We start from the raw sequence: 23467 nt of genomic DNA, 5'->3' as shown, positions 1-23467 counted from the left end.
ACATCATTTTTATAATCATTCAGTGAGCCTTCATGACCTGTAATGAAGCATCATGATTCATTATGTTTCTCCACACCTCTTTGGTTATTTTTGTTAATTTGTCACCCATCTGTATCAACAATATTAACTTCAGTACATGTAATTACCTTGAGCACAATTTCCGCTGTGAACACCGAAGTGAAGACTATATCAGCAGAGGCCAACACCTAAAAATGTCACATTTGTAATATCAATAACAATATCATATCTATACTTACTGCTGACAATGTGAATGAAAATTCTAATTGTTCAATGGCAATGCAATTTAAACATTTAAATTACAGTGGGACAGATATGCACTTGTCACCTGGTTCCTGAAGGACATGGGGTCGATGGGATCCTCAGCAGCTAAAGAAATAGATGACAGTAGGATGAAGAGGAGGATGATGTTGGTGAAAGTAGTTGCATTGATAATACGATGGCAGAGCTTCCGGAACCTGAAATAGAAAGAACTTGTGAAATTCCTCCAGCAGGCAAGGATACATTTCAAAAACTTCATCAGGAACCATAAGTTAAATTAAAGCTGCAAGCAGCATTGATCGGGCCCTCGCATATTCACGCACTTCAAGGGTACTGGCAGGACTCTGGTGGATGCGGTCAGCCATTTCTGTGACCATCATACACTGCGTGCACAAGTTAAACGATATTTCCTGTGTTGACCAATGGCATAGCCAGGTCATTTTACAAGGTCTTAAGCCTCGAATGTTTTGAGTGTACCTCCGAATACAATCATAAATGTCACCCTGTAAAAATCGACAAAAAACTGAATGTGTGAATGCGCTTCAGTGTTAGTAACATAACAGACTGTCAAAGTAAATGCAGGTCTCAAAACCGACTGTTTGTTTATGCAGGTAGCTCTGACAATCACTGCTGAGAGACTCAAAGCTGGAAGAGTCGAGGAGAAATATGAAGGCAAATCACTGTCAAAATCCGAGAGCGCAAATGAGATTGAAAACCACCTCTATCAGAACTAGCGTCTGTGTCAGAGTGATATCCGTTCTATCCCAAGACGAGGATTGAAACCAATTAGATGTAGAGATACAATGGCGACTGAGTCCGCCCACTTACTGTCAAAAAGAAAAACTGCTCGCTCGCGAGCAGGTAAAAGACTCGCGAGCGGGTTTAAGCTTCGCGAGCGACTTTCGCTCGCGCGGCTGTTTGATTTTCGCGCGCACATGGATCTCATTTGCGCTCTCGGATTTTTACAGTGATTTGCCTTCATAGAGAAATAGGAGAATGTATAGTTCCATGTGGAAAAAAAACATCTTTTCGTAAAGACAAGTTTAAGCCAAAAGGTGAGCCAATGTAGAATAATCTATCATACAAATTAGGCTGGGTGCAGTTTGATTTTATAAAACTAACTTCACATTTCATGAAATTACTTTACATTACGGCCTGGCTCCAAAACGAACAAAAACAATTAAATTTACGATTAAGGAAAACTCCACGTACAAGCAGGATTTGGAAACCTTTTTTATCCAATTTCTGCTCTCCAAACATCTTAGTTTGCACATATTTAGATCAGGGAAGTCTTTTTCTCATGGTGTGCCCATGAACCCTTTCAATAAATTCAGTGTTTGGGCCGCTGTAACCGTAGAATCCTGCTTACGTCCGCGGTTGCCAGTAGGTGGTGCTATGACTATGAGTTAATATTGGCATGCAGAAGTCCTAAAGCCATGACATTCATCAAGCACGTCACGTTTGGGACAGTTTTGACAAAGTACAGTCAAGTTACAACAGCTTGATGGATGATGGCGAACCATGTAAAATGGCCATCACACCATATCCACGTCGTTCGATGAAACCTAAAGCTTTTAGTAATTTTTAATCGCTAAGGTCTTTAGATTGTTCTGACCAAATTCTAAGTTGATCTGATTAATTCCCTAGGAGGAGTTGGTTAAAGTAAATTACCTGGAAATGGAAAAAAAACCGAGAAATTCATACAAAAGTCCAAATGGCTGACTTACGAGCATGGTCCCAAGAGACTTTATTATAAGTTTCGATGTGATACTGTCACGGGAGTTCACGGTTAGGACCCAATAGCAAGACCACAGGAGACAGAGTACGGTAAAACAGATTTTATTTAGCCAGAGTAAGAAGACAGGAAGGTGTGGAGCCCGTGGTCCGACACCAGAGAGTAGGCAGATCGACGGTGTGAGTCCCGTGGCTCGACACCGGAGGGCAGGCAGAGCGGCGGTGTGTAGTCCGTAACACAAAGGAGGGCACGGGGGATTCCCGGACCGACGGACACCAGAGGCAGGCGCTCGAGGCAGAAGGTGATACGGGGTTGAAGTGGGTGAAAGACGGTACGACCTGACAACCCCAGACTGCAGGACCAGAGTTTATATAGTGCCAGGGGAATCGTTAGTGGGACCTGAGTCTGGTGTGTCAGCCTGCAGGAGGTGATTAGCTGAAGTAGCTGCAGCTGTGTGGCCATGGGAGGCGTCTCGTCTGACAGGGATCCTGACAGATACATCTGCTTGCCAAATGTTATACATCTAAGTAAAGCGTACTGCAGGGGCTGCATTGTCGAAATTTTGTAGGGTGCGCTATCGAGCCGACTTGCCACTCTGAAGCATTAAAATCACATCAGATAACTACATTCAGGATTTTAAATGTGTGTGACAAGTTTGGTTATGTTTTGACCATTTTTAGCAACTCAAAAACACCTTAGTTTTTCATGGTGAAGAATGCGTCACTACTACAACAGCCCTTCACTAAACAACAAGCTTTGAGTAACTTTCCATCACAAAGGTCTTTAGATTGTACTGACCAAATTTGAAGTTGGTCTGATTAATTCCCTAGGAGGAGTTCGTTTAAGTACAGTTCCTGGACTTCCGGTGATGCCATGACACGATTCACAGCATAGAAACAGAGCTCCGTTGGACAAAACAAGAAATGTGATAACTAAAACTAAATTAGACGTTAAATGATAAAGAAAAGAACATCTCTACAAAATGAGTTGGAATACTAGACAAAAGAGTTCCAACAGGCAAGACCCCTTGAAGGAAAAGGAGGATAAACAGAAACCACCAAATCAGGCTAATGCTAGCTTAAGCCCCGCTAGCAAAAGAGCTGAGTCAGAAATGGACGTACTGGAAGAGTTGAGGAAACTTCGCAAAGAAAACCAAGATGCACATAATCACACTAAGATGTCTCTCGAATGACTAGAACAAGCCGTCACTGATATAAAAGACCAGGTGAAGGAGCATGAAGAGAGAATCGGACAGATAGAAGAAAGACTTGGTGTGGCCGAAGATACAGAAATGCAACACCGCAGAGCGCTACGTTACCTGCTCCACCGCGACATGGATCTCACGGCGAAATGTGATGACCTCCAGAACAGACTGAGATGGAAAAAACTTAAGAATTGTTAAAATCCCAGAAGGAAGTGAAGGAAAATACACGGAGGGATTCGTGAAAGAGCTGCTGCATAAGGTACTCAAACCACCACCAGCAATGGACATTAAGATTGAAAGGGCTCATCGTTCACTCGTCTCCAAGCCTAATGATGTAACAGCCCCCCCGAGATCGATAATAGTAAGATTTGTCAAAGCAGTGGTGAAAGAAACGATCATACGGCAAGCAAGGAGCCAGGGATAGGTCTTTTTCCAAGACACACGGATCTTCTTCGACCAGGACTATTCACCAGATCAACAAAAGAAACGGGTGAAAGTTCACAAAGTTGTCAAGCAGCTTAAAAAGAAGGACAAACAAGCAAAATGCCTGTACCCGGCACAACTGAAACTTAAACTGAGCACCGGAGAGAAGACCTTCACAACACTAGCGAATGCAGCGACGCTACTAACAGAGCTCGGAGTCCAAGTGAGCTGCGGAGAAAGGGAGCGCATTGAGGAGCAGATCCATAACGGATGGGGGAGCAACATAAAGAGAAAGAGAGACAGTACTGCCAACATCAGACCTCTAAGCTCTTCTGCAAGGAGAAAACTAACCAACTCCAAATATAAAGGTAGCTTAACAATCTGCCAAAGTAGTTGAAAAACGTTTAAAGCTATGTGATTATTAAATCACACACCTTGATGTCACAAGTTTATACAAGTTCTATGATATAAAGTCCAGACGGATGTTTTGTTTAGACTTTCTATGAGTGGTTTGCACTCACTCAGACCTTTCTTACAAACTATTGTAATATCGGTCATATTAGCACTATGTGCATTTTTTCCCACAGAGAGGGTTGGTCACACCTCTCTGCTCCAATACCAACGGGGATTGGACACGGTTAGAGTTCAAACACTGTGTCCGATTGGAAATGTGGAAGTTCGGTTCTATATTATTCATGTCATTCTCATATTTTCCTTGACAGATGTTATAGACCCAAGAATGTTGAGGTTTACACAACTCAAGTTTTTTTAAATTTTCATTATCTTTACTTTTTTTGACATGCATGCTCAGGCAGAGAAGATAACATGTTATAGCAATACGTAGAGACTATGGCTTATCGGCATTTTATCAGTTACAATATAAAAGGAATTAATAACCCAATTAAAAGAAAACAAATCCTAGGGCAATTTTAAAAAATGCGGTGTTCTGTAGCCCTAATTCAGGAAACACTTACAGTGCCTTGCATAAGTATTCACCCCCTTGGATGTTTTCCCCTTTGGTTGCTTTTATACATGAAATCATGGTCAGTATAATTTGGCTTTTTTGTCAAGAATTTACAAAAAAAGCTTCTTTCATGTCAATGTGAAAACAGATTTTTACAAACAAATGTCAATTAATTAAAAATATTTAGTGTAAAATAAGTGTTTGCATAAATATTCACCCCTTTAAAGTGACTGACCTAATTCAACAGAAGTCCAGCTAGTTGATGCCAGCAGTGTCATAGGTAGTGAAATGGAGATGACCTGAGTGCAGTTGATGTGTGTCAAGTGATTGTAGTATAAACACACCTGTGTCTGGGAGGTCCAGTCTCTGGTTCATCAGTATTCCTGCTACAATTGCGACATGAAGACAAAATAACACTCCAAGCAACTCAGAGAAAAGATCATTGAGAAGTATAAGTCAGGAGATGGCTACAAAAACATTTCCAACTCACTGGACATCCCACAGAGTTCAGTTCAGTCCATCATTAAGAAATGGAAGGCGTATGGGACTTGTTTAAATCTCCTAGAGCTACTAGCTAAACTATTGATACAAATATTAGTTTTATTTTTACTTTTTTTATTTTAAGTTATGTGTCATGTTTTCGGAGGTCGTATGTCAAGGACTGTTCTGTTGAAAATGCAAAAATGCAAAGTTAAAAAAAAAAGTACAGTTCCTGGAAATGGCAAAAACGACACTAGAAATTCATACTAAATTCAAAATGGCTGACTTTCGGTTGGGTTTAGAGCAGTGGTTCTCAACTGGTCTGGCTGCGGGACCCACCATCACCCCTTAATGACAAGCCGGGACCCAAATCGAGGAACATTTTCAACTTCTCAAATGTATTCAATGAAAAGAACCTGAGCTGACAATTTCCTCTGTAGTCATAGTAGTAGGGAGCTCTCTTGTGCAGAGAAATTGTTCCTGTAAGTCCCCGTCCCACACAACGAGTAAAACTGCTTTGTTTGTTATCTCTGTAGATTCGTCCATTTGTAATGCAAAATGACCACTTGCCTTAATTCGAGCTGTGGTCTGTTGTTTGATGTCATCCGACATGTCTTCAATTCGATACTTATAGTGTCATTTGACAGAGGTATAGTTTTCAGTTTATCCTCTGCTGATATTAGCATTACAAGGCATTAACGCCAAATATTGTCAAGGAGTGTGAATAGACGGCACTCCGCTTCATAGAAAATCCTCTTCAAAATAAAAGCACAGGATTTTTATTTTTGTGTTCTCTAGCACCACATAGTGGATACAGGAACTAGTAGAATATTTGATCATGATATCCGATACTTACGATACGATACCAGAATTCGATACAATACCACAATTACGATATGATACCACAAATATGATACGATACTGGTATATTTATCTATAATAGTAATATATAAAACATCTGTATGGTTCCCTTTTTTACCAGCTTGTTCCTGCCCAGCTTTTTGAACACTTAACAAATGGCATTAATATTAGTATTAGCCTACAGCAAGATATTAATGAAAACTACATGGTGCCATCATAGCATTGATTATACACGGCTATGTAGGCCTATTGTCCGTATCTGACCAGATGACTACATAGTTCCTTCCATAAGTATGAGCAATTGTAGAGTTACATAATTTTACAGATGTGTTTGAGGTGAAAAAATGGGTTGGGTACATTAAAGATGGACACATACCGTATTTTCCGCACTATAAAGCGCACCGGATTATAAGGCGCACCTTCAATGAATGGCCTATTTTAGAACTGTTTTTATATATAGGGCGCACCGGATTATAAGGCGCATAGAATAGAAGCTACTACAGTCAAACGTTGAAATTGTTCAACTTACGTATAAAACGAGTTTTAACTCAGCGTCGTAAGCGTGTCTCTTGAAAGGTGCCATTTTGGGGTCTTTATACACACAAGTGGTGTTGGACTAGGAGTAAGCACAGTACCGGTGTTTACCGCGGTGCGGCTTTGTAGTTTACCAGTCGTACTGAAACATTTTGACAGAGCGCCGTGTACAACCAGTATGGATCAACCAATTAACCAATTGATCCATATATAAGGCGCTCCGGATTACAAGGCGCACTGTCGTTTTTTGAGAAAATTAAAGGCTTTTAAGTGCGCCTTATAGTGCGGAAAATACGGTAATTAAAGGGGAATTTCTCCCTTTTATTGAAAAACAACAATGAAAAACATGCCACTACATACACCAATACACACATGCCATTACACTATGGCGAACAATGAGACAGCCAGTCTATGCTGTCTGGCAGAATTGTGAATATTCACACTTGTTGCAACTTGCAACTATTGCACTTGTTTATGCACTTATTACAACTATTTACACACTTGTCAAACTATTTACACACTAACAGCAACACTAACACAGTAAATTAACTGAAATGTATTTTCTGACGATAATGTGCATTGTCTCATTTTCTGGACAGTTCTTTTGCCAGTTGAAGGTTCTTTGCCAAAAAAACAAGCATGTCAACATGCTCTTCACTCAGCCTGGAACGCCTAGGACTGCAGATAATGCCTGATGTGCTAAACACTCTTTCTGATGCACAGCTTGTGGCAGGAATGGACAAGTACTGTCTGGCAAAACAAGCAAGATTTGGCAGAGTGGCTGAGTGGATCTTCCACCAGGTCAAAGGATCTTCAGTGGCACTTATTTCTTTCATGTGTTTGTACTGCAGGAATTCACTTATCAGTTGGTCAGCTGGTTGCAAGGGGTCACTAGCCTCTTCTGATCCCTTCTTTTCAAATTTGATGATTGACAGCAGACTTTTTAGATCAGTTTTCCTTTTTTTTGTCCCTCCTTGACCTTCCTCTTGCTGTTGCTCTCCTGTTCGGACCTGCTCCACTGGCTGTACTGAGGCTTCATAACATTTTTGCAAAAGATGTTCCTTCACTTCTTCCTCCATTGCAACAAAAGTGTCCTTGAACCTAGGATCCAGATATGTTGCTGTATTAAGGACAATGTTCAGCTTTGTGTCTTCATATCTTGAGGCAAAGTCTGATTTTATTTGGTCTTTCATGTCACCTGCAATGACGCGTTCTCCATCCCTCTTCTCCAGACAGGAAAATAACTTCCATTTCAGAGGCAGCACAGAAGACAGTGTGGGTACCTTTTCTCCACTTAGTGTATCAGTTAGGTCACTTATCGGGTCAAGTATCTCTCGAACAGTCTCTAAATTTGCCACATCAGAATCTTTTGGCATCAGATGCCACTTTTTTCTGTTTTCTGCCAAAACAGCTTGTTGCTGTTGACAGAATCGGTCCACCATCTCAAAGGTGGAATTCTACCGGGTGGGCTCATCATGAATGCGCTTTTGCACAGGAACATTTAAGATCTTCTGTTTGTCTTCTGTTTGCCGGCATCCCACCAGTTCCCCCGAGACGCGGGAAGGTGCGAGGGCCCATTCATCGCTGCTTGCAGCTTTAATTTTATTTATTATCCACCTCAACAACCACCAGAATCTTACTTGTTCTGAGGTCCGAAGATAAAAAACGAGCTGGCTTCTGGCATTGGCACCGCTTCCTCCTTCAACTGCAGATCTGCCATTGGACGAGGTCTAGGGCTTTCTGGGATCTCAGGGTCCTCTTCCTCATCATCACCTACCCAACAGAAAGAGTGAGGTATTAGCAGAAACCTCTTACTGAATCGTATGATTAATTACATTATGGAGGCATTTGGATTTACCAGGAAAGTCTGCTGGAGGGAAAGGGTCCTTGATCTCATTAACATTGGACTCAAACTCGTCGATTTTGAGCTGCAGGTTTGAAAATAAAATAATTGAAAGTTAAGAAAGGATATGATATTGTTTATTTACATTGTCGATGTATGCTCTTGGATGCCTCACCTTGGCAGTTGTAGGGATGCCCTCTACACCCTTGGCCCTTTGCTCAGCTAGCTTCTTTGCCAGATTTGCTTTCTCCTCTGACGCCTTGTCAGGCATGTTGGCCCTTTAAATGAACAGTGTTTGATTCAACTGGTTGTTGGCTTGTGGGATGAAAGAACATTTAATAATTGTACAACTTGAATCATTATGTTCACAATTATATGTTACATATTGTAATTGTAAACCATATTGTATATCGTCCTTGTAGGAAGTATGGATAAGAGTGTGCTTAATAGAAATGATTTACTACAGGGTTGAAGTTTTTTTTAATTTCCATATAAATCACATCGTCTCATGCCAGACTGAATGAACCTGCAGGTTGAACACGCAAGTAGCCCTGCAATGCAAGTTAAGTAAATTAAATCTGACAACAACTTTTCTGTGTGAGCAAACACACAGATCTAGAGCTAGGCTGATTGGTCTGAGGCCCGTGGGTGCTTTGACCCAAGGCCTCCGACTGTTTCCTTATACACGGACAGAGTGGAGGGGCCAATGTCAACCTAATGTCCCCTTGGGACTCAACTGGCTCCTAACAATACATTATTGCACCCAAAATATATATATATAAAATATACAATAAGTGATTAATTTTCACTCAAATTCAGTGAATTTAGTCATCCAGTGTTTTCCGAGTTGGGACCGAAGAAAGAACTAAAAATCATGAGTTTGTCAAAGGGGCTGTCTTATGGCAGCTGAATTAGATCTGAGCTTGTATGTGTAAATCTTCTAAGATTTGCTCTTATGAAGGATCCATTTTAAGCCCTGAGCCGTTTTTGAGGTCTCTGAGCGAAAATGCATAGCCCTACAAAACTGACCATAGTTCTGTAACTACAAGGTCGATTTTAATAATTTTTGTTGATATAATCAGATCACAACACCTGTGAGATAGTTTAGATAGGTAATATTGTGTATATGTTGCTGGTTAATATAGGAAAATAAGACATTACACAGCTGAAATTGAAAATATTCAGCTTCGCCTGGAAAAATGCACTTTCATTGATAAAAGGTTATTGAAATAATGCAGCTAGCTCCCTAAAACTTTCCCAAGTCATAGCATAACTGATCAGTAGTTATTAAAAAAAGGTTAAAGTGGAATAAAGTGGAATAAAGTGAATAATAAGAGGTTTTAGTCAGGCGAGGTCATCATTTTCGAACCAGCTGTTGCAGCTCTTACATTGTACTTTTATACACTATATAACTATATATTTCACTTTCTTTATCACTCATATGATTCAATACATCCAAATACAGATAATAGGAATCATATTAATATTCATAACATCATCAGAGCCAGTTTTGGCTGTCATCTGTAGGATTTTCTCATTTCATGTGTGTGTATGTGGCTGCACGTCAGCCTATCCTCGGTCGATTTCAAAAAACAACCCCTCCTTCGACGCGTCAGAGTCTTAGGAAGACCTGTGTCGAGTTTGGTGGCGATCGGCAAATGTTTTCATACAATAAAGTTGCCAGAAGTGACGCGTGTACCCCGGCGGAAATTTCCGGTCGCAGGCAGTCTGACCACTCGCCCAAGCCTGCTTGACCGCTCTTATTCTGGAAACAAGTCGGAAGTCAACAGTATGCAGTTGGCAACAATGACTACAGCTTTGGAACGGAAATTCTGCGACGTTATTATCCATATTTTTCATAAAACTTGGGCGCATACCAACGATTTTTTTCGGCGGAGGCCAGCACGAAGGTACGTTTGATCACTCACAACTGTTTAGTGTTTATACGGATCGTAAAACAGAAGTTAGTTACGTGTTCCGCCACGTGTGCTAATGCTAATAAATGCATTGCATGACTTGGTAGCCGTTAGCATGAGGGTACAAACATTGATTTACTGTACTCATAACGCCGATTTCGGGCCAGGATTTGGTGCTTTTATGCCACGATATTTTTCTGCTTATATGAGTAGCCTATAGTTGTGTTTGGAGTTTGTAAGAAGTGACTTATATGATGTTGTTGCCCATACGTTGCTGTTTCATCCAAAAAAAAAAGTGGCCACGTCCACACTACTGGCTAATAATCATGCTATTTTCCGCATTTGAGTTTGAGGGGTTCTGAGCCCGAGAAGCCCAAATGGTCTCCGCTCGGGCTAAAATTAACAGTGACTAATGAGTCAAATGTTTTTAGTATAAGGTAGGACATAAAGACTTTTGACAAAGTCGAAGTATGATTCTTCAGTGCTGACTGTAGCGACTCCTCATGGTTGGAATGGTAAAGACTTCAATTATATCTGCCCACAGTGCTTTAACTCTCCCAATTAAAGCTTGCATATAATGCAAAATACACATTCTCATGGCTATTCAACATAAATATGAATCCCTGCTGTGTGAGAAAAGACCACGCTCTCTTTTTCTCATGCTCCATCTATCTGAAAAATCTGTCAAATTTGCAGATCCTTGTGAAGTTCTATCAGGCCTTGTTTAACATAGCACCTCCTCCAGCAAGATGACCATCTCTGCCCAGAATAGCGAGTCAATCTATTTCGCTGTCTGCCATTGTTATTTCCTCTCTATCAACCAACAGGTGTTGGCTGCAAGAACCAACACAAAAGTCTTCATGTACTCACACCATCAGACGATGTGAGGAAGATAAACCTGATTTTCACATTACATTCATTAAGCTAATGATTTATCGAATAAATGCATTCAGCCATGTGGATACAACCCCAAAATTGGAAGAATCATGCAAGTATGTTATTTCGGCAAATATGCTGAATTGGTTCTCGTGCTACATTTAGAAACAATAAGAGATCGAGAAAGACATATTTTTTATGGGCCACGGTGCAGTCTGAAAAGATGAGTTGTCTGTCTGCGATAGAAAATGTGAGTTTCTGCTGTCTTTATTTCAGTGGGGAGCTTGTTCCATCAATGTGGAACCAGGACAGCAAACGGTCAATATCTTTTGGCCCCCTGGTAGTGAGGGAACCCCCCCATGGATTTTTATCTGCAATAATCCAAAATCGAATGAAAAAGTCCGATAACTTCTGGGGTCGGCCTATGGAAAAACATCAGCACTCTAGTCCCTTTGTAACATAATGTGGAAATGTCCTGCTATTCATAGTTGTGCGTGAGATTGCAAGTCAGATTAAAACATGAAAAGCAGGATTTTGATGAGCTAAAATGTTTTATTTTGAACATTTGGGAAGACTTACCTGAGAGCTTTCTTGCGTATTTTCTCCTCTGCTTTCTCTTTTTGTGCCAAAGTCAGAGACTCAGCCTCTGCCAAGTTATCAACAGCAATGGCCAGGAAGACATTTAGAAGGATGACTGAATGAGGGGGGAGTCAAAGATTATTACAGTAATTGAACTGAAATTGTGGTTGTCATGGTTGGAGTTCAGTGTTGGTTCAAGGCACACACACAGAACAGACACAAACACTCGATAAGGATACAATTTCCACAGGCAAAGAGGATGATGAAGTAGATGCTGACTAGGATACCAGGCATGCTGGGTCCTCCATGAGCCATGATACCATCGTACATGACAGCATTCCAGTCCTCACCAGTCAGGATCTGAAACACATATCATTTAACAATAATAAATAGTTATAGTACTAAATAATTGTGACATATTTCAAAATATAATAACTTCGTTTTTGAAAAATATATATTTTTTTCAACATTTTATGTTTAGTGGTTTTGATTGTACCTGAAAGACAGTGATGAGGGCCTGAGGAAAGCTGTCAAAGGTGCTGCGGGGTTTGGGTTGGTTGGGGAAGTTGAACTTCCCTCCAAACACCTGCATACCCAGCAGGGAGAATATGACAATGAAGAGGAAGAGGAGCAGCAGCAAGCAGGCGATGGAACGCACCGAGTTCAAGAGAGAAGCCACCAGATTACTGAGCGATGTCCAGTATCTAGGGCACACAACATCAATTGAATAATGGCATCGGTAATTCTGCGAGGATACAGCTTATAGTGACAGATCTTATATCATGCACGACCCTCTGTTCTTTTTCATGTCAAATGGATCTTCTTTGAAGGACAATACATCATTTATTAGGTGAAATAAAAGAGAATGAGCCCTCTCTTGTTTTTCTGATCAGTTATAATCCAGCGTCAACAGTAAATAAAAGCAATATAAATGCTCTGGCTATGTTAAAGGTTTAATGTAATGCACTCTGCTTAAAGAGAACTTATCAACAATCAAACAGTAAGACCTCAAATAATAAGATAATGATCGATCATTCAAGGGCGAAAGACAACATTGTAAGGAGCAATGAGATACTAGCAGGGTTGGTAAACACGTTTTGCCATCAGATATTCCTGATGAAGACTTCATACACAACTACATACACATTACACATACCAGCTGACCGCTTTCTCACCTGGTGACTTTGAGCAGGCGGAGCAGGCGTATGCAGCGCAGCACAGAAATGCCCATGACTGACATGACGCCCATGTGGACAAGGATGAGCTCCATAATGCCGGTGGACACCACAAAGCAGTCAAAGCGATTGAAGAGGGACATGAAGTAAGAGGGCAGGCCGAGAGCATACATCTTCATGAACATCTCAAGTGCAAACATAGACAGCAGCAGCTTATTGGCATTGTCTGTTGATGGTTGGAGCCAACGGTATGAAGAGAAAGACAATAGACAAAATGAGAGATGAGAGAAAAAGACTATCAGTAATCAACAGTCTGCAAAGAGTTTGGAGTGCCACATAAATCATTTTAGATATTTTTAGTAGTTAATCAGAATCATTTGTTACCTTTTGAAAACAATTCAGAAAGTGATTTATTTTCTATATATTGCATTAATTATATATTATAGAAAATAACAATGTACTGTGGCTAAAATGTACAGGGGGCTAAAATGTACAGGGGGCTAAAAACAGGCCTAGTAGTTAAAAGGTTAAATACAATCAATAATTCAAAACTGATGCAACAAAGCAACGCGATGCGAAAAACAGTTTTTATGGTATTTTATCAAATTTAACATACAGCACCTTACTGAATCAATTTAGGTTCCTCTTTCATTATTTTTAATTTTGCACAAACTCAATCAGCTGCAGCTTTCAACATTTACGAGAAACTAAAGTTAAAAACTGTAGTAAATGAAAACTTGTTTACAGTGAATTGGTGTTCACAACCTGTTGCAACAACCTGAAAATGAGATTAGTAGCAGAAAATATGGAATGTTGATTAAAATCACATCACATCACACTGCTATAACTAGAGATCGGTTTGTGTGTCACATAACTCCTTCTGTCTTATTCCCCAATCCCCTCCAAACTTTCCAGTGTACTACACAAAGCAGCAGTATATAACAGTAGAAAAAAACAGGTAACGCTTACAGCTTTCCTATTACCTCCTCCATCTATGGATTCAACTACAGTCATTTATATGGTTATGTGGGTCTAAATTCAAACTAAGTGCATGAGAACCGCATTGGAAATGATTTACTTTTCAGTTCAATAATAATAATAAAACATTTTATTTATTGAGCGTTTTTCATAATTCTCAAAGACACTTTACATTAAAATCATATAAAAGAAAGCTATACACTAACATTTTAAAACACATAATATCGGTCACACATTAAAAGCAGTTCTGAATAGGTGGGTTTTGATTTGAATATGGAAAGGTCAGTGCAGTCTCAGATGTGTTTGGGGAGAGAGTTCCAGAGGGAGGGGGCAGCTATGGAGAAGGCTCTGCCCATGTCCGGTGCTTGGTCCTGAGTGGAAGGGACAGGAGGTTGGCATCAGAGGAGCGGAGCCGACGGGATGGAGTGTGGTGGTGAAGCAGGTCGGTGAGGTAGGAGGGGGCCTGATTGTGGAGGGCTTTATCAGTGAGGAGAAGGACTTTGTATTGGATTCGTTGTTGGATGGGGAGCCAGTGGAGGTTTTGGAGAACAGGGGTGATGTGATCCCGGGAGTGGGTGCTGGTGAGCAGACGAGCAACAGCGTTCTGGATATACTGGAGATTATTTAGGATTTTGGACGATGTGCCATAAAGAATGCTGTTGCAGTAGTCGATTCTGGAGGTGATGAAGGCGTGGATCAGAGTTTCAGCAGCAGATGAGGAGAGTGATGGGTGGAGACGGGCTATGTTTTTTAAATGGAAAAAGGCAGTTCTGGTGATTTGTTTGACGTGGTGTTCAAAGGAGAGGTTGCTGTCAAACATGACTCCAAATGTTGCGGATGTGTGGGGAGGGAGACAGAGTGGAGTTGTCGATGGTGAGGCAGAAGTTGTGACCGGTTTTAGTGAGGAATTTGGGACCGATGATGATCATGTCAGATTTATCACAGTTCAGTTTGAGGAAGTTGGTTTGCATCCATGATTTAATGTCAGTGAGGCAGTTGGTGAGAGTGGAGTGAGTAGCAGTGGTAATGGCCTTTGTGGAGATGTAGAGCTGGACATCATCGGCGTATCAGTGAAAGTGAAGTCCATGTTGACGTATGATGTTACCAAGAGGGAGCAAGTAGAGGATGAACAGAAGAGGACCAAGCACCGAACCCTGGGGGACGCCTTGAGACAGAGGAGCAGTGGAGGAGGTGCAGTTGTTGATACTGATGAACTGTTGTCTGTTTGTGAGATATGATTTAATCCAGGAGAGAGCAGTTCCGGTGATGTTGAGGGAGGATTCGAGGCGGGAGAGAAGGATGTTGTGGTTGATGGTGTCGAAAGCAGCAGTGAGGTCGAGGAGGATGAGAATATTAAGGTGACCAGCATCTGAAGAGAGGAGGAGGTCGTTGGTGACTTTGAGGAGGGCTGTTTCAGTGCTGTGCTGTGAGCGGAATCCGGATTGAAATGGCTCGAACAGATCGTTGGAGATGAGGTGGGCTTTGAGTTGTGTGTTTCAGTATTTTTGACAGAAAGGGAAGATTGGAAATGGGCCGGAAATTGCTCATGGTATTAGGGTCAAGTCCAGGTTTTTTGAGGATTGGGGTGACAGCAGCCAGCTTAAGTGTGTCGGGGACTGAACCGGAGCTGAGGGAGGAGTTAATGATGACTGTGATGAGTGGTGAGATGGCTGGGAGACAGTCCTTGACAAGGTTAGATGGGATGGGATCCAGGATACAGGTGGAGCTTCTCATTCCTGTTGTGAGGTTCGGCAGTTCCAAAGGGGACACAAGGGAGAACTGAGAAAAGGGGCTGAGGGGTGGAGGAATTTAGCACATTCTGATGGAGGTCAGTTTTGTCAAATATCAGTAGTTTTTAAATATGAACTCACTTACTGTGGAATATTTTCAAGGGATTTATCCACAACTTTATTATCAAAACTCTGTAAGGGTCAGATACATTATCAGATCATGCTGTTGCATGACTGTGGTGTTTTTGAAATTTTGTATTCCACTTACTTAGAATTTCAAGCAATATTTAATGTAATATGTGAACAATTTCTTATTGTAGCAGAATGAAGTGTGTGAACAGTGACACCTACTATTCAACATGAACAGCAGCTTTAAAAGACCTAAAACTCTAAAAATTCACTGATGAAATGTTACTCAAAGATTTAAGTTTACATCTGTAAAATAAAATGTAGTATTTCATAATTACTACAGTATATTAGATCCTATCTTCCCCCAATAGATGACACTTTTAAGCAACATGATTTTTAATGTTTGTTTGACCAAATTTCATACAGCTAGGTGAAACCAAAAGTTGGGGCTACTCAATAGGGGGCACTATAGAGCCAATTTTTCATACCGCAGCTGGACACCACAATCAGACAGCAATTTTCGCCACGACAGGCTTGCGTGCCAAATTTCTAAACCGTGCCAGTATCCCAAGAACCTCATTTTCCCCTTGAAAGACAGAATAAGAATGATAATTAAAGCTGCGAGCAGCGATGAATGGGCCCTCACATCTTTGCGTATGTTGGGGGTACTTGCGAGGCCTCAGCTTACGCGGCCGAGAATGTCTGCGACCATTGGACAACGCGACCACGAGTTAGACGTTTTTTTCCTGCTTGGAGTATTTGATCCTGGAAATGATCCTTTACAAATAGTCCACCACTTCCTGTAACCACTGTGTGGCGCTAAACAACGTGCGCCAACATGCATTATGTTGCTCTATATCAAGTGTAGACAACATCATGTAAGTCTCATCAAGATGGCGCCGCGGACGGCTGCCTCGACGTGTTGGTGCGCATTGTTTTGTGTTGTTTTCGTCGTTAATTGTTGGAATGCTGTTAAGCATTCCAACTATTGTTCTTCGAATCTTTATTGTTGGAATGCTGTTAAGCATTCCAACTATTGTTCTTCGAATCTTTATTGTTGGAATGCTGTTAAGCATTCCAACTATTGTTATCCTGTTTCTCTTTATTCAACTATTTCTTCCGTACGTATTTTGCTATCTATCTCCTTCCACATTTTTTAAGCTACAGAAACCGTTCAAATATCAAAATGTTCAGCTCTTTCAGCTCATGTGTGCTATGACTTTTCATATTCATAACCTTTAAACTTTATGAATTATTAAGATTTTTGCATTTTTTTTTTAGAATGGGTTTCTATGGAGAAAATGTTCAAATCCTCTTCAACTTTCAAATCCTTCTACTTCCTCATACTTTCAGCTACAGACACCATTTAAACTTTAAAATGTTGAGAAAACCCTGATCTATTGCCACCTTATTCAGCTTTTTGATATCTTTTATACGTTTTGAACTGCAGCAGTTTAACTTTTATGATTTTTTCACTCCTTTTCTGCTTTTATAATGGGTGTGTATTGCGCAGCTTAGAGTGCGTGATGTCACCGCTAGAGTGAAGAGCAGCTTGAGATTCTTGTGAAAAAAACATTTGTCTTTTGCCACTGTGTCCACAATCTTCACTCTTCATGCATAATTTCTGGATGTAGAAGTAGCTAATCTTGTCCTTGTCGTAGACAAATGACTGTGGAATCCCACAGATTTACACATTTGACACAGAAGCCTGTAATTGAGAGGAAAACCAACGTTCTGCTCCATAGAGACCAATGTTAAATTTAGCTTCAAAAACATCTTCCACAGAACACGGTACCCCATTTCTAAATCGCCAGTTCAGCCATATTTTTTACACTACAGACACAATTTTTACAGGATCTGTTCTTCAACTCATCCTTCCTCTCATTTATTAATATCGGAGCAATAGGAGCTACGGTTATGGGAGTTTTGAGGATTTGTTTGAGAGGTGTTTCCCTGTTTAATCTCCATGAAAAGGCTGCAAGGACACAGGTGTTTCTGATCAAGCTAATTAGTGATGTTGATAAACACACAGACTCACAGACACACACGCGCTCCTCTCTCTCTATCTCTCTGTGTCTCTCTCTCTCCCTCTCTCTCTGTGTGTCTCTCTCATACAGTCATTCAGGTTCTTAGAGATCTTTAGAGGATCCCCCCCCCCCCACACACACACCCCATTTTAAAATAAAAGCCCCACAGAATGAATTCTAACTGAAATGCTTGTGATGAAGCCTGACATTTAATAACCTGTTTGTGTTAATCTAACATTATGAGTCCATCTCTTCCCCCCCCCCACACCCCATTTCAAAATAAAAGCCCCACAGAGTGAATTCTAACTGAAATGCTTGTGATGAAGCCTGTCATTTAATAACCTCTGTTTATGTGTCAAACATTATGATTATGTCTCCTCTCTTCCCCCCACCCAGCCCCACCCTTTCAAAATAAAAGCCCCATGGATGAACTGTATGTAAACATTAAGCTCAAAATTAGACTTTTTCAAATACTGCCATTACTATTACTACTACTACTACTGTTATATTATTTACTACTACTACTTCTAAATACTAATACTTCTACTACTAATGATACTTCTACTACAACTACAACTTCTATTACTACTATTACAAATATCACTACTGCTACTACTTATTATAATGCTACTAATACTTCTACTACTAATAATACTTCTACTACAACTACAACTTCTAGTACTACTACTACAAATATCACTACTGCTGATATTTTTTAAGCCACAGAAACCATTCGAATATCAAAATGTTCAGCTCTTTCAGGAGAGGGGTGATATGACTTTTCATATTTGTAATCTTTAAATTCTTTGAATTATTAAGCTATTTGCAGTTTTCTTTTGAATGGGATCTCTATGGAGAAAATCTTCAAATCCTGTTAAACTTCTTCAACTTTCAAAGCCTTCTTCTTCTCATACTTTCAGCTACATATGACTTCATATTTGTAATCTTTCAACTTTTTGAATTAAGCTTTTTGCAATTTTTTAAAAATTGGATAGCTATTTTCAGCAATGTTTTTGAGATTCATTTCAGCTTTCAGCATTCCAACGCATTTTCAGCAGGAAATGCATTTTCTAGTTGTTGGAATGCTGTTAAGCATTCCAACTATTGTTATCCTGTTTCTTTATTCTTCTTTATTTTATATTTCTTCCGTACGCTTTTTGAAACTCTTCTGCTCCTTCATATTTTAAGCTACAGAAACCGTTCAACTATCAAAATGTTCAGCTCTTTCAGCAGAGGGGTGCTATGACTTTTCATATTTCTAACCTTTAAACTTTATGAATTATTAAGCTTTTTGCAATTTTTTTTTTGAATGGGTTTCTATGGAGAAAATGTTCAAATCCTCTTCAACTTTCAAATCCTTCTACTTCCTCATACTTTCAGCTACAGACACCATTTAAACTTTAAAATGTTGAGAAAACCCTGATCTATTGCCGCATTATTCAGCTTTTTGATATCTTTTATACTTTTTGAACTGCAGCAGTTTAACTTTTATGATTTTTTCAGCCCTTTTCTGCTTTTATAATGGGTGTGTATTGCGCAGCTTAGAGTGCGTGATGTCACCGCTAGAGTGAAGAGCAGCTTGAGATTCTTGTGAAAAAAACATTTGTCTTTTGCCACTGTGTCCACAATCTTCACTCTTCATGCATAATTTCTGGATGTAGAAGTAGCTAATCTTGTCCTTGTCGTAGACAAATGACTGTGGAATCCCACAGATTTACACATTTGACACAGAAGCCTGTAATTGAGAGGAAAACCAACTTTCTGCTCCATAGAGACCAATGTTAAATTTTGCTTCAAAAACATCTTCCACAGAACACGGTACCCCATTTCTAAATCGCCAGTTCAGCCACATTTTTTACACTACAGACACAATTTTTACAGGATCTGTTCTTCAACTCATCCTTCCTCTCAGTTATTAATATCGGAGCAATAGGAGCTACGGTTATGGGAGTTTTGAGGATTTGTTTGAGAGGTGTTTCCCTGTTTAATCTCCATGAAAAGGCTGCAAGGACACAGGTGTTTCTGATTAAGCTCATTAGTGATGTTGATAAACACACCGACTCACAGACACACACACACGCACTCCTCTCTCTCTCTCTCTCTCTCTGTATGTCTCTCTCCCTCTATCTCTGTATGTCTCTCTCTCTCTGTGTGTATCTCTCATACAGTCATTCAGGTCTTACAGCTTTTTACAGGACTCCCCTCCCCCCACTCCATTTTAAAATAAAAGCCCCACAGAATGAATTCTAACTGAAATGCTTATGATGAAGCCTGACATTTAATAACCTGCTTGTGTTTATCTAACATTATAAGTCCATCCCCCCCCACACCCCATTTCAAAATAAAAGCCCCACAGAGTGAATTCTAACTGGAATGCTTGTGATGAAGCCTGTCATTTAATAACCTCTGTTTATGTGTCAAACATTATGATTATGTCTCCTCTCCCCCCCACCCAGCCCCACCCTTTCAAAATAAAAGCCCCATGGATTAACTGTATGTAAACATTAAGCTCAAAATTTGACTTTTTCAAATACTGCCATTACTAATACTACTACTACTACTGTTATATTATATACTACGACCACTACTACAGCTATTACTACTACTACTTCTTCTAAATACTAATACTTCTACTACTAATGATACTTCTACTACAACTACAACTTCTAGTACTACTACTACAAATATCACTACTGCTGACATTTTTTAAGCCACAGAAACCATTCGAATATCAAAATGTTCAGCTCTTTCAGGAGAGGGGCGATATGACTTTTCATATTTGTAATCTTTAAATTCTTTGAATTATTAAGCTATTTGCAATTTTCTTTTGAATGGGATCTCTATGGAGAAAATCTTCAAATCCTGTTAAACTTCTTCAACTTTCAAAGCCTTCTTCTTCTCATACTTTCAGCTACATATGACTTCATATTTGTAATCTTTCAACTTTTTGAATTATTAAGCTTTTTGCAATTTTTTTTAAATTGGATATCTATTTTCAGCAATGTTTTTGAGATTCATTTCAGCTTTCAGCATTCCAACGCATTTTCAGCAGGAAATGCATTTTCTAGTTCAACTTCTTCTATTTCTTCCGTACGTTTTTTGCTACTTATCTACTTCCACATTTTTTAAGCTACAGAAACCGTTCAACTATCAAAATGTTCAGCTCTTTCAGCAGAGGGGTGCTATGACGTTTCATATTTCTAACCTTTAAACTTTATGAATTATTAAGCTTTTTGCAATTATTTTTTTGAATGGGTTCCTATGGAGAAAATGTTCAAATCCTCTTCAACTTTCAAATCCTTCTACTTCCTCATACTTTCAGCTACAGACACCATTTCAACTTTCAAATGTTGAGAAAACCCTGATCTATTGCCGCATTATTCAGCTTTTTGATATCTTTTATACTTTTTGAACTGTCCCATTTTAACTTTTATGATTTTCTCACTCCTTTTCTGACTTTATAATGGGTGTGTATTGCGCAGCTTAGAGTGCGTGATGTCACCGCTAGAGTGAAGAGCAGCTTGAGATTCTTGTGAAAAAAACATTTGTCTTTTGCCACTGTGTCCACAATCTTCACTCTTCATGCATCATTTCTGGATGTAGAAGTAGCTAATCTTGTCCTCGTCGTAGACAAATGACTGTGGAATCCCACAGATTTACACATTTGACACAGAAGCCTGTAATTGAGAGGAAAACCAACTTTCTGCTCCATAGAGACCAATGTTAAATTTAGCTTCAAAAACATCTTCCACAGAACACGGTACCCCATTTCTAAATCGCCAGTTCAGCCACATTTTTTACACTACAGACACAATTTTTACAGGATCTGTTCTTCAACTCATCCTTCCTCTCATTTATTAATATCGGAGCAATAGGAGCTACGGTTATGGGAGTTTTGAGGATTTGTTTGAGAGGTGTTTCCCTGTTTAATCTCCATGAAAAGTCTGCAAGGACACAGGTGTTTCTGATTAAGCTCATTAGTGATGTTGATAAACACAGACTCACAGACACACACGCACTCCTCTCTCTCTATCTCTCTGTGTCTCTCTCTCTCCCTCTCTCTCTGTGTGTCTCTCTCATACAGTCATTCAGGTTCTTAGAGATCTTTAGAGGATCCCCCCCCACACACACACACCCCATTTTAAAATAAAAGCCCCACAGAATGAATTCTAACTGAAATGCTTATGATGAAGCCTGACATTTAATAACCTGTTTGTGTTTATCTAACATTATGAGTCCATCTCTTCTCCCCCCCCCCCCCCACACCCCATTTCAAAATAAAAGCCCCACAGAGTGAATTCTAACTGAAATGCTTGTGATGAAGCCTGTCATTTAATAACCTGTTTGTGTTAATCTAACAATATGAGTCCATCTCCTCTCCCCTTCCCCACCCAGCCCCACCCTTTCAAAAATAAAAGCCCCATGGATTAACTGTATGTAAACATTAAGCTCAAAATTTGACTTTTTCAAATACTGCCATTACTATTACTACTACTACTACTGTTATATTATATACTATGACCACTACTACAGCTATTACTACTACTACTTCTACTACTTCTTCTAAATACTAATACTTCTACTACTAATGATACTTCTACTACAACTACAACTTCTACTACTACTACTACAAATATCACTACTGCTGACATTTTTTAAGCCACAGAAACCATTCGAATATCAAAATGTTCAGCTCTTTCAGGAGAGGGGTGATATTACTTTTCATATTTGTAATCTTTAAATTCTTTGAATTATTAAGCTATTTGCAATTTTCTTTTGAATGGGATCTCTATGGAGAAAATCTTCAAATCCTGTTAAACTTCTTCAACTTTCAGCTACATATGACTTCATATTTGTAATCTTTCAACTTTTTGAATTATTAAGCTTTTTGCAATTTTTTTAAAATTGGATATCTATTTTCAGCAATGTTTTTGAGATTCATTTCAGCTTTCAGCATTCCAACGCATTTTCAGCAGGAAATGCATTTTCTAGTTCAGTTTTATGCTGCGATACCCGGAGCTCTTTCACCAGAGATGAGCTCATGAACATCAGGGGTACAACTACAGCAGACTTAGTCCCAACTTTTCTGCTAACTTCTGTGGAATTACTGGACATTCTAGTCAAAGGTGTTCTCACCTTAGCCCATGCAGTGAGACGCCGTAGGAGAGGGAAACGGGCCGGCGTGCTCGTGCGTCTTCGCACACGTGGATTCCGCACACCGCTGCCGGGCATATTTCTCTCAAACGTCCGCTCACTGTGCAACAAACTGGACGAACTTCAGCTACTGGTGAGGAGAGACAGAGACTTTTCTTCATCCTCCGTTTTGTGCTTCACTGAGACCTGGCTCTGTGGATCGATACCCGACTCTGCTCTCCAGCTGGCTGGCTTCCAGCTGTTCAGAGCGGATCGCGATACGGAGCTCTCCGGCAAATCGAAGGGTGGAGGAATCTGTTTCTACTCCAACAGTGGCTGGTGCAACGATGTGACAGTGATTCTCCAGCACTGTTCTCCTGATCTGGAATATTTTATCATTAACTGCAAACCCTTCTACTCCCCCCGTGAGTTCGCTTCATTTATACTAGTCGGTGTTTACATGCCGCCGCAGGGCAACGTGCAGGAGGCACAGCGCGCGCTCGCCGACCAGATACTGTGTGTGGAGCGGACCTACCCGGACTCTCTAGTTATTGTCCTTGGTGACTTTAACAAAGGAAACCTCAGCCATGAACTCCCCAAA

The 23467-nt window shown here is 40.1% G+C and overlaps 1 protein-coding gene across 1 annotated transcript in view; it reads right to left on the bottom strand.

Moving 5' to 3' along the window:
• LOC142939743 (dihydropyridine-sensitive L-type skeletal muscle calcium channel subunit alpha-1-like) overlaps positions 1 to 23467 on the bottom strand; it is a 141505-nt gene that overhangs the window by 72434 nt on the left and 45604 nt on the right. Inside the window, exons 11-19 of the mRNA XM_076082876.1 lie at positions 12870 to 13095; positions 12191 to 12398; positions 11934 to 12054; positions 11695 to 11809; positions 8499 to 8601; positions 8339 to 8408; positions 8121 to 8253; positions 347 to 476; positions 147 to 206 (exon numbers count right to left, since the gene is read on the bottom strand). Coding sequence (XP_075938991.1) covers positions 147 to 206; positions 347 to 476; positions 8121 to 8253; positions 8339 to 8408; positions 8499 to 8601; positions 11695 to 11809; positions 11934 to 12054; positions 12191 to 12398; positions 12870 to 13095 — 1166 coding nt within the window. The remainder of the gene's footprint in view (positions 1 to 146; positions 207 to 346; positions 477 to 8120; positions 8254 to 8338; positions 8409 to 8498; positions 8602 to 11694; positions 11810 to 11933; positions 12055 to 12190; positions 12399 to 12869; positions 13096 to 23467) is intronic.

The sequence above is a fragment of the Anarhichas minor genome, unplaced genomic scaffold (assembly GCF_050575085.1).
Source record: "Anarhichas minor isolate MPS153535 unplaced genomic scaffold, ASM5057508v1 ptg000110l, whole genome shotgun sequence".
Lineage (NCBI taxonomy): Eukaryota > Metazoa > Chordata > Actinopteri > Perciformes > Anarhichadidae > Anarhichas > Anarhichas minor.
This window is presented reverse-complemented; position numbering and strand designations above follow the sequence as displayed.